General features: G+C 38.4%; 1 protein-coding gene across 1 annotated transcript in view; it reads left to right on the top strand.

The window, feature by feature from the left end:
* The first annotated feature begins 3312 nt into the window (after window positions 1-3312).
* The window catches only part of SCIN (scinderin), an 81880-nt gene continuing 68962 nt past the window's right edge, over window positions 3313-16230 (top strand). The window contains exons 1-3 of the mRNA XM_045494945.1: window positions 3313-3599; window positions 10883-11037; window positions 15275-15436. Of these exons, the coding sequence (XP_045350901.1) occupies window positions 3401-3599; window positions 10883-11037; window positions 15275-15436 (516 nt within the window). The 5' untranslated portion in view covers window positions 3313-3400. The remainder of the gene's footprint in view (window positions 3600-10882; window positions 11038-15274; window positions 15437-16230) is intronic.

A 16230-nucleotide genomic window follows, 5' to 3' on the forward strand; every position in this document is an offset into this window, starting at 1 on the left:
AAAAACCAGGCAAAGAGAAAAAGTTCCTACAGTATCAGGGCTTTAGCCTCAATTTTATCATATTTTAAAACCAGAATCATCTTCAGATCTCTATTTGCAACAGCACAAGCTTAAAGCAAAATTTATCATTTCAAATCAGAAATCTCCATGAGACTTTGGATCCTCAACCTTTCCTTCTGTCATAAGCATTCTTTAATATGTAAAGACCTAAAATAATGATGGTGTTTTCTCTCAATAATCTTGCAGGGGTTTGCTTTTTACTATGTAATAAGAATAATAAATGAGTTTTATATATAATGAAAATATCATGAAGAAAGTTGCTGAATCAACCCACTGTGTCAAGTAGGTTTACAAGAAATGAATTATTTATCAAAATAGCACACATTCAAGACCAATAAAACCTTCACCAAAGTATTGGGCCATGACCATGTCTTTATAGTATTATGTGTAATTTTAAATTAATGAAAGGGAAAGTTATAGATCCTGACTGAAATTAAAAAAAAAAGGGGTGAATTTTTTGTTTTTAAGCTCTAGTTTGTCTAGTATGGTCAAGAAGAATTTAAATACACTTCCCTAGAAAGTGCATTTTCACTTTCACTAATCACACAGCTTTGATGGGTACGAGGGCTAAGGGCCCTTGCTAATTATTAACTGTGTTTATTGATTGGTTCTCACAGCTCTGGAACAATTATCTCTTTTGATCCTCATGACACTCAGGTCTCCTGAATCCAGGCTGCATGTGTACACCCTCAAATCATTGGGGAAATCAAACAAGAGTTATTACTACTTAGCAGGACTACCAGTAAAACAAATGTATTTAAAAAATTGTTTTTAATGTTTATTTATTTTTGAGAGAGAGAGAGAGTCAGAGTGTGAACAGAGGAAGGGCAGAGAGAGAGGGAGACACAGAATCTGAAGCAGGCTCTAGGCTCTGAGCTGTCAGCACAGAGCCCAATGTAGGGCTCAAACCCACGAACCCTGAGATCATGACCTGAGCTGAAGTCGGATGTTCAACTGACTAAACCACTCCAGTGCCCCTAAACAAATGTATTTTTAAATGCATTATTTCATTATTATAGACAAAAGAAAGCAGATAAATGTCCTGGCCTAAGCAAGAGGAAATTCCACTTGTCCATATCAAAGTTCTTTCTTACTTCTTCAACTAGAAGGAAATTATTTCCTTTTATTTTTATTTCTTCACTAATATTTCTTCACTAACAGGAAAGAAATTATTGCTAAGCTTTAAGCGATCACTCTGATTTTTAAGTTATCTTGTGTCCAGATCACTGGTTCTTATAATTTTTCACTAGAAGATGGAAGAGAACAAATGATTTCTAAGCTTAAGCGATCACTCTGATTTTTAAGTTATCTTGTGTCCAGATCACTGGTTCTTATAATTTTTCACTAGAAGATGGAAGAGAACAAATGATTTCTACTTTACAGATTAAGGAAACTAAGACATATAATGCCTCGGTGACAATGTTAAAACTAAACTTCCTGGTGTTGCATGGGACATGCTAGAGTGGAAGCTTCTCTGGGGATAAGTTAGAAGAAATAAAAATATAAAGTATATTTATGTGAGCAAATATTAGCCAAATAATTGGACTGAAAGAACGAGTTTTGGTAAACATCATGTGTTTCTGAATGAGACTCAGTGGGCTTGAATTTCTCCTTAGCCATGCACAGTTGCAAAGTCTCGGTTTTCTCATCTGTAAAATGAGCCTCATTATATCCACTTTTTATTGTTTTGGTTAGGAGGAGGAAAGAAAGAGAATATAGATAATAATACTTATCAATCAGTATCTCAACCTATAAATACATGACATTCACAAAATAGGAAAATCCCTAGAGTTTTTTTTTTTTTTTTTTTTTAAATAGGCTATATACAGAAGTTGAAGGACAGAAAAGCCAAGAAGGAAAATGCATCCAAGGGGGTAGTTGCTAGAAACTGAAAAAAGAAAAAAGAAAAAACAAACAAACACACACATACGCACACCCCCCCCCAAAAAAAAAAAACAGAAAAAGCAACATAGAGTTATTTGTCTTTAAAGGTACAGTGACTTTTGGTAGAAGGGACCAAGTAAATAAATATTCTGACCTCACTCTCCTCTCTCTCTCTCTGATTTCCAACCAACCCTAAGCTAGAGATCATCAAAGACCAGTTGCTTTAGTCCATGCAAGTCAGCCCTAAGGCAAGACCACAGGATGCAGAAGGATGGAGAAGGTAATTAGAGGAGCAAAATCAAGTCTGTCACAAAATAATAGCTAATTAGTGAATATTTTCTATATAACAGACACAAATGATTTACTTGTGTCATCTCATTTGTACTTTTGAATTTTTCCCATAGTCATGTAATACCTGTTTAAAAACATAAATTAATTAAGGAAAAATCGAATTGCATATTATTAGTGATCTTCTGGGGACTCTTGTAATTTGGGAAACAGTGAAAGAAAATGCACCTGCATAAACATCAGTTTTCTAAATCTTTAGATCCCTAGTAACTGGCTTTTTCAGAACAAAAGCCTTTGCCATACCCGCTTCTGTTAAAAGAATGCACAATAAAACGTAAACTTCCACATACTCGTGTTACAGTGCTGCAAAAGCAAAAACTATAGGGTAAACAATGAGAAATGCATCCCTTGAAGCCAGGTAACAGGTAACTCACAAGGCAAGCTGCGCATAACACCACAAACAACCCAGTCTTGAGAACACCCCAGGAGGAGGGCTGCTCTCTTTTCAACAACTTTCCTGGACAAAAAAAGCAAAGAGCTTAACCAATGCTTCTGAACCCCGGGGGATTTACTGAGAGCTCTGTCTTTTGCGTAGGGCCACCAGCCTACTAGCTTTTCGTCCTTTCCAAAGAAACCTGACATTTTTGTTTTTCACGGCACTTTCGAACTGGAAAGATCAAGACTGAAATTTCGGCTATCAGAGATGGAGCGACTGGCAAGTGAAATGATGGAGTTGGTGATTATGATTGTTACCTGGATAGTCATTTTTCTTTTTAAAAGAACGTTGCGCCCGTCAGAGTTTCAATTGTTAATCTCCTCCATCTGATATCGAAAAAAATGTCCTTCCTTAGACTAGAAGGCATTTCCAGGAGTTTCTGTAAATTCCTCTCGGATCTCACGATTTCTGAGATTGTGAATCTGCTGCTAACTCAGAGTAGGGCGGAGGCGGTGGGTGCTAGGCGCATCGCTCAGATTGAGACGGGATCCCCTGCTGCCCGAGCAACCCCGCCTAGGGTATTTAGCCCCTCCCGCTTCCGAGCCCCGCCTCCCCGCAGGGCGAGCTCTATAAAGTCGCGGAGCACAGTCTCTTCTGCCCATCTCGGATTAGTCCGACTCCAAGACCGACGAGGTGCCCCGCCCCTTGCCCAGAGCGCTGCCTGCAGGAGCAATGGCCCACGGGCTGTACCACGAGGAGTTCGCCCGAGCGGGCCAGCAGGCGGGGCTGCAGGTCTGGAGGGTCGAGAAGCTGGAGCTCGTGCCGGTGCCCAAGAGCGCTTACGGCGACTTCTACGTCGGGGATGCGTACCTGGTGCTGCACACGGCCAGGGCGAGCCGGGGCTTCTCCTACCGCCTGCACTTCTGGCTAGGTAACGGGGTGCAGGCTGCGAGACCACGACGCGCCCAGGTCGGGGTGGGACGAGGCGGCTAAGCTGAGATTTGCAGGCTGGAGGTTGGGGGGGGGCGGGTGAGGTGCAGGTGAAGTTGGGGGAGAGGGGAGTCGCAAACCGGGCGGGCCCGGAGACCCGTCGCGCCTGTCGCGCCCCCTCCCGACCGCCCCCTTTGGACTGGCCGCCTTCTCCCCGCCAGAGCCTGCTCGTGCGAACGCGGCAGGAAACGCGGGGCGCGGCGAGGTCGGGAGCAATCTTATCCCATGGACTTTGACCTTTGTCAGGCGCATCACCTGGGCTTGGAGACTGGTTCCCCCAGATTCTCCCCCTTTCACCTTCCATTCTGCAAACCCGCGCCCGCCCAGGGCCGCTGCTTAGCGCACCCCGGCTCTGGCCAAGTCCCGCTCTCCTTGCGACAAGTTCAGTCCTGGTTTCCCTGTCCGGGAGGAGATGCAGTCAAACAAGTTTGCAGGCATCCGCCGCAGCTGGCGAGAACTAACCGTCCCCCCCCCCTCCCTTTTCTCTAATTAATTTATTTTTAGTTTTTGCCTTTAGGCCCCAGCTTCTGTTTGTCCACAGATTTCGGCGGTTAATGCTCTGGGTGGCTTTAAATCAAGACCAACGTGCTCACGCGTTCTGCTAACAGTAATTCTTGTTGATCAGGTGTTGGCGACCCTGGATGGAAGAGAGGGAAAAAAAAAAAATACAGATATCGTCAATATAAATAAATAGCTTTATATGGCATATAGATAAGTTGCTCTATTATAATAATTATTTTTAAAAATATTATTATTTATCTACTTGAGCAAGGGCACCGTGTGAAACAAAACAGCTCCTTCAGCAGTAGTAATTATTTTGGGCTGCACTCGTGCCAGGATGTCAGAATACTGGGCCTTGTGTGTTCTACTTTTTCCACCTTCTACTTTTACTCGTAAACATCCTGAATGTCCAACCTCTCCCCGTAAGATCCTGTGCCAGTGGGCACACCCCTTCTAACAACGTGCCGATTATCTGAGACTTACTGCCTTCTTTTTAGACTAGATTGCCTCCCCTAGACTTCTGTTTCTATATTTTTAGCTTTATTCCTGAGCCTGTGGGAGAACACGAAACCACACACACACACACGTTGAAGTCCTTGAAAAACCATCATTTTTATTTCTAACGTTTGAAGCTTTTAAGAAATAGAATGGCAGAAAACATTGAGAAAGGATGCTCACAGTGGTAGTGAACACCTCAGCAGACGCTCCAAATGAGAACTATAATGAGGGAAAAGGGTTGTTTTTATTATAGCATTCAATATCACAATTTTGTGCTTACTTGGTGGAGTGCAAGCTGAGTTCCAAGCACATTGTGGTTTCCTAGTGTAGTGTCACTATTCCTATCATATTAGACATTGATTGATTTAAATTTTACACCAGAAATCACTGAAACCTTAATATAAAACCATGTTCATGAATGAATGATGCCAGAGAGAATAGTAATGTTCTCATCTTGGTTTATGTATTCAGAACTTGGATCTGGAATGAATAAGAGTGTCTGAAATGCCACATTTGAAATTTTGGTCAATTAAGGTGTGAAAGGACTTTGTATCCTGCTGTAGACAACAGTTAAGTTTGACGTTGTTGGGAGACTGTAAGAGGGCTGTGAATACAGGTGTTTGTGTTTTTTTTAAATTTTTTAATTTTTTTTGGTTTTTCTTATTTTATAGATTCTTTCTTATCCAAAGAAGCTTATTAAGCAAATTGTTTTTTAGGGTTTACAGATTCACATTAACTCATTATTCACATTATTCATTTAGGTGTCACCAATTTCAAAAATTGTAATTGAAAATGCCTTGGGCAGAAACACTTCATGATTTTAAAGACTTGCTAAAGCTGAAGTTAATAGTATGTTAAGTAATAAGTGAATTCAGTAATTACTCAGTATGCCCAACATTGTGTAAGGCATTTTTGCATGTGAATAATTTATGAGCCTTCCCTTAAAGTTTATAATCTCAAAGATACAATAAGATGAACAGTGATACAACACAGATAAAATGTGCTGAACACCATGAAAAAGAGTGTATTTCTGGGACACAGGGAAGTAGAGAAGCTTTGACGGAAAAAAGGAAAATGAGGATAATTGGGAGGGATCGACTCCAGGAGAAAATCATGAGGAGCATGGAAAAGTTTAGAGTAAAATAGTAACCAGGGCCTTTAGATGGAATTGTTTAGCAGTTCTTCCTACTTTAGTTCCCTGAAGCTAGCTGTATTTCATCCAAAATATTCTACTCAGGACCTGAATTTGTATGAGTTCATGAGGGTTAATCAGAGAGACAGACTGAGAAAAAGTTCCAAGAGGGAGAGCTGAAAGTTCGGGGGGAAAGGAGGTTTGACTATAAATCATTTGGAAGGAGGATGAAAGACACTGAAATTAGAACCAGGTTGGGATGGAAAAGGTGCATTGGAGAGAAAAAAGAAACAGGCCAAGTGAGAGGAGGAAAGGGGAAACAAGGAGAAGCAGGACCCAGAATGGAAGAATAGAGGAAGAGCCCTCTTCCCTGCTCTCTCCCTCATTGGCTTTCTGCGATGCCCTTGCATATCTTAGATTATTCCCTTTTATTATTGTTTCTTTATTTACTTTACAAAATAATAATTTGTTGCCTATAACTTAAAAGTTGTTGCATTGGTCCTTCCTAAAAAATATTTTTAGCTTTGTACCTAGCAGTTTAAATGCATCCACCTTCTGCTTCCAGTTCCTTAGAGCATCATGACTATGGGCATGACTGGGTAATAAAGCTACTCTGTCACATCCTGGCCCTACACTACAAACATCCGCTCACCCCGATCCTTTCTCTTTCCAGTTTTAAACTTTTACATAAATGTATTTGAGAGTAGCAAACATGTGTGGTATATCTAGTCTGTGCTTGGCTGTCTGCGAGGCACTGACAATCCAAAGAATTGGATTGCAGTATGCAGTGTACAATACAAGGAACTTAGACTATACAAGGGCTGGTGAGGATGCTGAGAAACTGGATTTTTATACATTGCTTAGGGGGGAGTATAAAATGGTACAACCATTATGAAGAAGAGTTTGACACTTTCTTATAAAACTAAACTTGCAGCTGCCATATGACCCAGCAATTGCATTCATGGGTATTTCTTCCAGAGGAATGAAAATTTAGATTCATGTAAAAACCTACGCACAGATGTCCATAGCAGCTTTATTTGGATAGACAAAAACTTGAATTAGCCCAGATATCCTTCCACAGGTGACTGGTTAAACAAACTGTGGTATATCTATACCAGAGAACACTACGGAGCAATAAAAAGGAACAAAACTATCAATACGCACAACAACTCAGATGAATCCTTGGGAAATTTTGCTGAGTGAAAGAAAAAGCAATGCCAAAAGGTTCCCTGGTGTATGATTCCGTGTACATAAAACATTCTTGAAATTATAGAATTTTACATTCGTTGTTATCAGGGGTTAGGGATGGGGTGGGAAGGGGGTGGTGCAGGTGGGAGGTGGTGCTAGTTATGAAAGGGCAACATTTAAGGGATTTTTTGGTGATCTAACTGCACAGTTTTTTTTTTACTGGGATGACGAATACATGAATTTGCACATGTGATCAAATTTTAGAGAACTAAATGTACAAACACCCAGATCAGCACAAGTGAAATTGGGGAAATGTGACAAAGATAAGTGGGTTGTATCAATGTCTGTATCCTGGTGTCTGCATTCTGTACTGTGCTGTACTTATGTATTTGTGCTTTTTTTTTTTTTTAATTTTTTAACATTTATTATTGAAAGACAGAGAGAGCCAGCATGAGTGGGGGAGGGGCAGAGAGAGAGACACACACAGAATCCGAAGCAGGCTCCAGGCTCTGAGCTGCCAGCACAGAGCCTGACGGGGTGCTCGAACTCACAGGCCGTGAGATCATGACCTGAGCCGAAGTTGGACGCTTAACCAGCGGAGCCACCCAGGCGCCCCTGTATTGGTGCTTTAATATACTGTACTGTACCAACCTATACTATAGTTTGAAAAATGGTACCACTGGGGCACATTTCGTCTGTTGATCTATGGGTCTCTCCTTCCACCAGTACCACACTGTCTTAATTACTGTAGCTGTATAGTAAATCCTAATATCAGATGGAGTTATTCTTCCAATCTTCTCTTTTGTTGTCAAAAGTGTTTTAGCTCTTCCATGGCCTGGGCCTTTTCATATAAATTTCACAATAAAATTGTGTAATCTATGATAAACCTTTCTGTAATTTTGATAGGAATAGCATTAAACTTGTAGATCAACTTGGGGAAAATTAAAATCTTAATTATATTGGGTCATATAATCCTATTATGCCTCTATATTTGTTAAGGTCTTTGATTTTTTTTTTTTAATTTAATGTTTATTCACTTTCGAGAGACAGAGAGTGAGCACGGGAGGGGCAGAGAGAGAGGGAAATACAGGATCTGAAACAGGCTCCAGGCTCTGAGCTGTCAGCACAGAGCCCAATGAGGGGCTCGAACTCATGAGCTTTGAGATCACGGCCTGACCCAAAGTCAGATGCTTAACCAACTGAGCCACTCAGGCACCCCAGTCTTTGATATTTTTATCAACATTTTATCATTTTTAGCATATAGATCATGTACCTGTTTTATTAAATATATACCTGTTTCTTTGGAGTGATTGTAAATGGTAGTGTTTTTAATTTCAATTTCTGCATGTTCATTGTTTCTGTACAAAAAAAAATGTGACTGGTTTTTGTTATTGATCTTTATCCCCCTATCTTGCTGAATGCATTTATTCTGGGAGTTTTGGGGGTTGTTTTTGTGGATTCCTTCATATTTTCTATATGGACAATCCTGTCATCTCTAAATAGGGACATTTTATTTCCTCTTTTCCAATGTATGTTTTTACTTCCTTTTCTTACCTGATTGCAGTGGTTAGAACTTCCCATGTTATGTTAAGTAAGAGTAGTAAGAGTGGATCTCCCATGTTCCAACTTAGGGAGAAAACTTTCAGTCTTTCACTATTAAGAATTGTATTAGCTGTGTGTTTTTTGTAGATTCTGTTTATTAAGTTGAGGATATTCCCTTGTATTCCTAACTTTGCAAGAGTTTTTATCACGAATGGCTATTTGATTAACCTAGTTATTAAACCTCCCTTTTAATCTGTTTTATATATAAAATCATCACATCCCCAAAAGAGTTTTAGCAAGTTTGCAGCCTGTGTACAAGTACAATGTAACATAATATAAAAGGACATAACACAAAAGAACGTAACATAACTTGAAAGACACTGGTTAAATCAGAAAAGGGAAAATAAATGAAGTTATAAGCAAAATTCATAGAGCAAGTACATATGTTTCTGAACACTTGCTAGAATTGCATCATGGTATCATTGAATTGGATTCTAGTTTTCACATTCAAAGGCTGGTATTGGTTTCTTTAGGACCTTTCAACTTCTTTATAGCAAACCCTCTAGTTTATTAATACTGATATCCCTTGACCTAGCACAGTACACAAGCATCGACAAATGATAGCATAATTTAATTAACTTACTTCCAGTTCATTCATTAATTGCATGCCTGTCTATTTACATCTGTCTAAAGAAATTTGTGTTTCAACTTGTACTCATTAAGAATGTTTTATGTCAAACACATTATCCTTAACACTTCTGATATTAACCTTGATTTAAGCTTCCCTCTTAAAACATCTCAGTGCAAATCTACATCCTTGCCTTTATTCGTATTCTCATTTATGGATGGGAAAGTATTCTCATTTATGGATGGGAAAGTGGGCAGAAGAATGATACTAGTATTCTTTTGGACTGTAAACTTTCATGCGTTTTTTTCCTTTGACCACAAGAAGTTCACAAAATTGATACCATGGCAAATATTCTTCTAGCTAGTGGATTTTGTTTTCCTGAGAAGATAACTAGCTATACAGGTCCCCTTTGAGAGTAAGGGAGGAATGTAAATAAATACACTTCTTAAATTAATATAGCTGACTGTTTTCCTTTCTTCAGTTTTAGTGAATACTCACCATATGGGGGTTTCAGGTGAACTATAGTATTGTTATAACTTCTACACTTTTCTACATCAGTTACACCTGGAGGAAAATAACTACCCCAGATATCACAGAATGTTTCTGCTGTGAGAATCTGAGTATAAAAACTCTCTATTGGTGTTGTGGTTTCTAAAAGCCTGTGCTTCAGAATCACGGAAACCCGCTTCTGGGTTGTGTTCTACCAAAGGTCAACTTTATGACCTCAGGGAAGCTACTTGGCCTTTCTAAGCCTCCATTTCTTTTGTTGTGACATGGTGGGAAATATTTCTGCTGCATGCAGTTGCTTGAACATTAAATGAGATCATCCATGTAAAGCACTAGCACAGTATCTGGCCCAGTGCAAGGATACTATAAATGTATACGTGTTAGCTATTGTTATTTCTAAAATCATTTATGACTTGCACACAGCTCAAATATAGCAAGGGTTTTGGAATGTCTTTTATAAAATTTGAGTTCCTCTCAGGACTGTCCCAGCTCTGGTCCTTGTGTACACTGAAGGATGTGAATTAGTGTTTTGACCTCAGTGAGGTTGGCTAGATGGGATCTGTACTAGAATTGTGAAAATTAAGTGTGTGTTGTGTGTTAAATTCCTGGGATAATAGTACATACATTCACATTCAACAGATGTTAGCGCCTATTTCCTTTACTCTCCCTTTCCCCTCAGAGAATAAGATCTTACACGAATAAGATAATGAAGTGCGGACTGTGGTACTTGAAAAGAGGGGTAAGGTCAAGTTACACTCATTTTCCCATTCTGCAAACCACTTGCTTTTTTAAAGCTATTTATCTATGGCCTATGATGTTCATATTCCTTACAAATATTGACATAGTGACTTATTGGAAGCCTGAAGATCGACAGTAATAAAGGCTGAAACAATTGGAAAACATTCTCATAGTCTGATCTGGCTACCAAATGAATCTGAATCCTACTAGAATATAGTGTTATATCTTCTTAAGTGTATACAGACATCAGTATTTCGTTTAGAAAAATTTTTAAAGGGAATTGGAAAGCAAGAGCAAAGCAATTCTTTTAGATATTAGCAAAATAGTATTTTTATATTACACCATTTCTGCTAAAAGACTGTTCCGCCTAAGACCATTTATTATATTGCTGTGTAACTCAAAGAAAATATCTGAGCTTTTTCTTATCAGAAGTTCTGCCTTAGTCCTTTTCCTTGCTTGAGTAGTGACGTGCTGTCCTGTGCAATTTCAGGAAAGGAGTGTACTCAGGATGAAGGCACAGCTGCTGCCATCTTCACGGTTCAGATGGATGACTATTTGGGTGGCAAGCCGGTACAGAGTAGAGAACTTCAAGGCCATGAATCTACTGACTTTGTTGGCTACTTCAAAGGAGGTCTGAAATACAAGGTAAGCAGTTCTCTGGAATTGTTTCCATTATGACCCCCTTTCTCTTCCCATGCGTTCACACCTCATGTCTTCACAGGATGAATGTTCATGAAGGACAGGGTTTTTGCTTTGCCTTTGCCTCAGTCTGTTTTGTTTACTGATTTATACCAGTGCCTGCTGGACACACAGTAGGTGCTCATTAAACGCTTGCGGAATGTGGGTATAATATGGGAAAAATTCTGACTTAATTTCATTTAACAGGTCAATTTTTAATGAAGTTAAGAGCTCTCAGGCATGTTGTCACAGGAAAGCCCTTAAAAATTTTGTGGAGTTACTTCAAAAATTAAGTGTTGGCAACTTAGGTATTAACTTTTTTTTTTTTTTTTAAATGCTATTCTAGAGAACATCCGAATTTACTGCAAATAACCCAGGACTTGGGAATCTCAGTTTTTCTGGAACAGGTTAATATAATATTTATAACAATTATTATTACAGTTAATAGCAAGAGCTATATACACATTTCCCAAATAGTGTGGTTTGATCTCGGAAATGATACAAATGAAACAACACTGAGTTGAATATATGTGTGGTTCAGCCTCACGAAGTCAAGTATACATATACTACCACACACACATATGTGCCCCATTTATGTGTTTTGGCCTGAAACACTAAGCATCAACTGGCTTTGTTTTGGGGGAAAACAAAAACAAAAACAAGTTAAATGGTTTTCTCCTTTTAAGGCAACCTTTAACGAGGGACCGCCTTTTTTCTGGAATTCTCTCCATGACTCTTGCAGACTGGCCACCCTTCACAATCCCCCCTTCCCCCAAGAGTGTTGAGTGAAAGTGTGAGAAATACCTCCCTAGACAAACAGTTTGGAAGCAATCTTATTCAAAATCAAACCTGCTCTAACAGGTGTTCTGCTGACCCTCACCCTTTGAGCATATTAGCCTACTGAAGACCTAAAACCTCAGAGCTAAACCAGAATTCTGAATATATATTAAATTTGTCTACTACAGTGACGGGGTTTGTTTCTACTTTTACCTGGTCAGAGCCTTAATGAATATTTTGTTATGCCATGGAGATGAGAATAAATACTTAATAAGTTCTCTTCTCTCTTAAAATCATTCTTTTCACTCTAGGATGTGAACAACCCTAAATATGAAACCATTGCCTCCAATTTTATTTAATTCACATGAGTTCCGACAGTTTTTCTCAAATGATCCTGGAACTTCCTTTGTCAGTGAGCTCAACATTTTGAATAAGCTGAGTCTTGTAGTTGCTGAAAACATTTACTGTGACATCATCTTGGTGATAAACCCATTTCTGCTACACATAACTTGTTTGCCTCAGGGCAACTGTGCTCAGTTTCCCCAAATATATAATGGGTATAAAAAAAGCTTCCTCAAATAGGTGTTGTAAGGATTAAAGATTAAATTAAATAATAAAATACATATATAGTGCATATGCAATCAGTAAGAACTTGTGGTATTATTAATCCTTCTGGCTATTAGCAGGACTACTGAAATCAAACTTCTGGATACATATTTAAAAGTGGACATGAAAAAGCAGTTTTACAGTTATAAGATAATTATCTTCTAATTATCAATGTCAAAACCGCCACAAATCAGCATATTTTAGAAATAAGATATTTGCCAATGGAGGTCAAATTTATCAGGAAAAAAATCAATTCACTGTCTTATCATCAGTGACATTGAGCAGATGACAATGCGTACAGTTGCAAAGTACTTGATAGGAAACGTGGAAGCAAAGATAACTTGCTACCCAGAATAGCAGAGACTATTATGTTATACTTAATTTTATGCTTCGAAGAATGTGCTAAGCCCTTCGTGGGTATTATCTCATGTAATCCAAGTAGTGCCCCATGCTGCAGTTTCCAGAATTGCCACCCTATTAAGGTAACTAAGCAAACTCGTTGAGGAACTATGTAACTTGCCAAGATCTAATAGCTGTTAAGTGACTAGGCCCCCATCGGACTTCAGTGCCTAAGCTGGTAATCATTATACTATGATGCTCTAAACATAAATAAATGGTTCAAATATCGGCATGAATTTCTTACTTAAGATTACCCGATGAAACAGGGGATTGTGTCTGTTTGGAACGGACACAATTTGGCAAAGCCTACCATTAAAAGCCAACAACAGCCATGTTTAGTTACCATGTGTAATGTAAAGATTCAGCTAGGCAACATTAAGACCATCTCCTCATGTCATTTAAATGATGTGAGGGTTTTCTTTTTTTTAATGAGGTTTTTAAGAGGGTTAGGGGGTTATAGATGACTGTTATTTGCCACTACTCCCTTATATTAAATCTCTGGTTAATCACACCTTTCCCAAGCTCAAGACCCAGCTCTCAGCCGTGATTGTAATAGCGACCTTGAAACATCCATCAGTCAGCAAAACTTTATGGTGCCACTGATTTACAGGATCACGTACCTTGCTTTCATTCTGCCTTGTGAAAGCAGAAAGAGACTGGGAGTTTCTAGGGTTAATTCAAACATTATTACAGAACTACTTACTATCAAATACAAACATATAGAAGCTTACAGTTTTTCTTTTGTGCCTTTCTCACATCAAATATTAAAGACAAAATTAATTTTTAAAATACTGTTAAATGTTCAGACTGGTTATCACTCTGATGGTTCACTATACGACAATAGGTTAAATGTTATGCAAGTATCCTCGGTCTAAGTCTGTTTTGTATTTTATAACTTTTTCAAATAACAGTGTTCTTACACTGTTTATCAGGTGATAATGTACTTATTTTTTAAAAAGTGAAATGGCCAAGAACAGTAGTATATAGATGAAAACATATTTATTTTTATTGTATAATACCTAGTTTGTTCATTTATGGCATTCTTTGTAAAATTATGGGCTGAGGAATTATTAGGTATTTCTTAAAATTTGTGGTTACAATTGTCTCAAAGTCAACATTTAGCCTATACTAATAAAACCTTTCTATTTATGAGGGTCTTTTCTTGGAGAATGGTGGAAATTTAAAGTCAGTGGAAATTTCAAGAATGTGCTGACGGTTACATAGGCAACTTAACTTCTTTCTTTGGATTTACTGTGTATGTTTATGTAATAAAGCTGAAAATTAAATTATTTTACAGGTTTCCTATACTGCTGATTTTCTTACCATATTATTGTAGGAGGCTTGAGCAATAAAAGTGATTTGCTTACACTACATATTTATTATGCATATTGCCTCATAATTAATTATGGAAATAAATAAATATTATTGTTTCTAACATTTAATTGTAGAAAACAATGAAAAGGTAAAGCCTGATTTCAAATAGGGTAAGAAGATGTACTTGATCTGATTATTTTCTTTAACAATTTTTATTTAAACAAAATTTTTTAATGTTTATTTATTTTTGAGAGAGCGAGACCGAATGCAAGGAGGGGAGGGGCAGAGAGAGAGGGAGACACAGAATCTGAAGCAGGATCCAGGCTCTGAGCTGTCAGCACACAGCCTGATGCGGGGCTCGAACTCACAAACTGTGAGATCATGACCTGAGCTGAGGTTGGACGCTTAACTGACTGAGCCACCCAGGTGACCCTGTCTTTTAACATTTTTTTGATTGAACATAGTTTCATTTTGTTTTGTTTTGGGAAGTGCAACCAAATTTAGGGTATAAATACTCAGGCCTGCATATTAAGAAACAAAAGGAAGAAAGATTTTTTAATAATGTTATAACAGAGACCATAAATAGGATCCACTTATATACCTAGCCAGTATTCATCCCCCCTTCTCTGTCCTATCACTGTGTGTGTCATGGGAATTTGGGGGTGTCTAGTTCTCTCCTCTCTTGTTCTTGTTACCTGTGAGTCTTCCCCATCTGCCTGTCTCCTTCTTCCCTGAAATTTATTTGCCTTCTCACTCAGTGGCTTGAGAATCATTAGTTCCCAAAGGATAAGAGCTACTGCTTCCTCTCATTTATGTACCAGGTTTTATGCACTGAAGTAAAAACTTGCAATGTTAAATTGACTGGTTAAAACAGGAAAGACAAAAGGCCTTAAACAAAAAAAAGTAAAAAAAAAAAAAAAAAAGAAAAGTGTTGATTTGCCAAGTCATTCTCCTCTGCATACTTAATTTTTCACATGTTCTTAGGTGCAGTTTTATTTTGGTCTGACAGGCAGTTTTGGCTTGTACACCTTGGTTTTATATGTTTTTGTATTTAGTTAGAAGCCTCATCTGTTTTTGTTTTGTTTTCTCTCTTCCTCCCACTGATCAGGCTGGAGGTGTGGCATCTGGGCTAAATCATGTTCTCACGAATGACTTGACCGCTAAGAGGCTCCTGCATGTGAAGGGTCGAAGAGTGGTCAGGGCCACAGAAGTTCCTCTTAGCTGGGACAGTTTCAACAAGGGTGACTGCTTCATCATTGACCTTGGCACGGTAAGTCTTATATATACATGCAGACATCTAAAGGAAAGTGAATTGTCATCAGATCAAATCCAATGTACCTGCCATGGAGGATAATCCCCTTTTCTACACACTAGAAAGAAGTCATGTTTATGTGAGAGGCAATCATATCGTATGACAAATTGGCAAGTATTTAAATAACACAAAGTGGGACTTCAAAGTTTTTATTTTCTCTGATAGGTTTAGAATGGAGTAGTGATTTAGTTCTTCCTACCATAGAACACACATTGAATAATTTTTAATATATTTACCCTTCTGTCTGAACAGAGCTTCCGCTAATTATTTTTGTCCTTAACTGGGTGTGGGAAAACATTATGTGAGGGGAAAATTGATCTCCCCAGAAAGCAAAGTTTCTAGAATTTCAAATGGATACAGGATGAGTCTAAACAGCCTGCCTGAGGGGTTTTAGGAGGTATTTTAGTATATATTATCACTCGTACCCTACACTATATCATTTCATACTTTTTTATTATTTTAAATTAAAAGGCACAAGTAAAATTTCAAGTATCATCTTAATGGGATGGGCAACATCTGACTTATTTTTTCTTCCAGGAAGAGAGGCCCCTCTAAGTTCAGGTATACTTATTAGTCATTGTTACCTTGAAAAGAAGTAGTATTGCAGGGTCTTGTGTGGCCTCTAGAAGGTGGGATTGAAGTTGGGGCTTTTAAACTTTGTAAGGTGGAAATACAATAAAGTAGAAATAAAAGGCATTCCCTACCATTGAAAACCCATGGGCAAAGTTGAGAAGGCGGGAAGACACGAGCAC

The sequence above is a fragment of the Leopardus geoffroyi genome, chromosome A2 (genome assembly GCF_018350155.1).
Source record: "Leopardus geoffroyi isolate Oge1 chromosome A2, O.geoffroyi_Oge1_pat1.0, whole genome shotgun sequence".
Taxonomy (NCBI): domain Eukaryota; kingdom Metazoa; phylum Chordata; class Mammalia; order Carnivora; family Felidae; genus Leopardus; species Leopardus geoffroyi.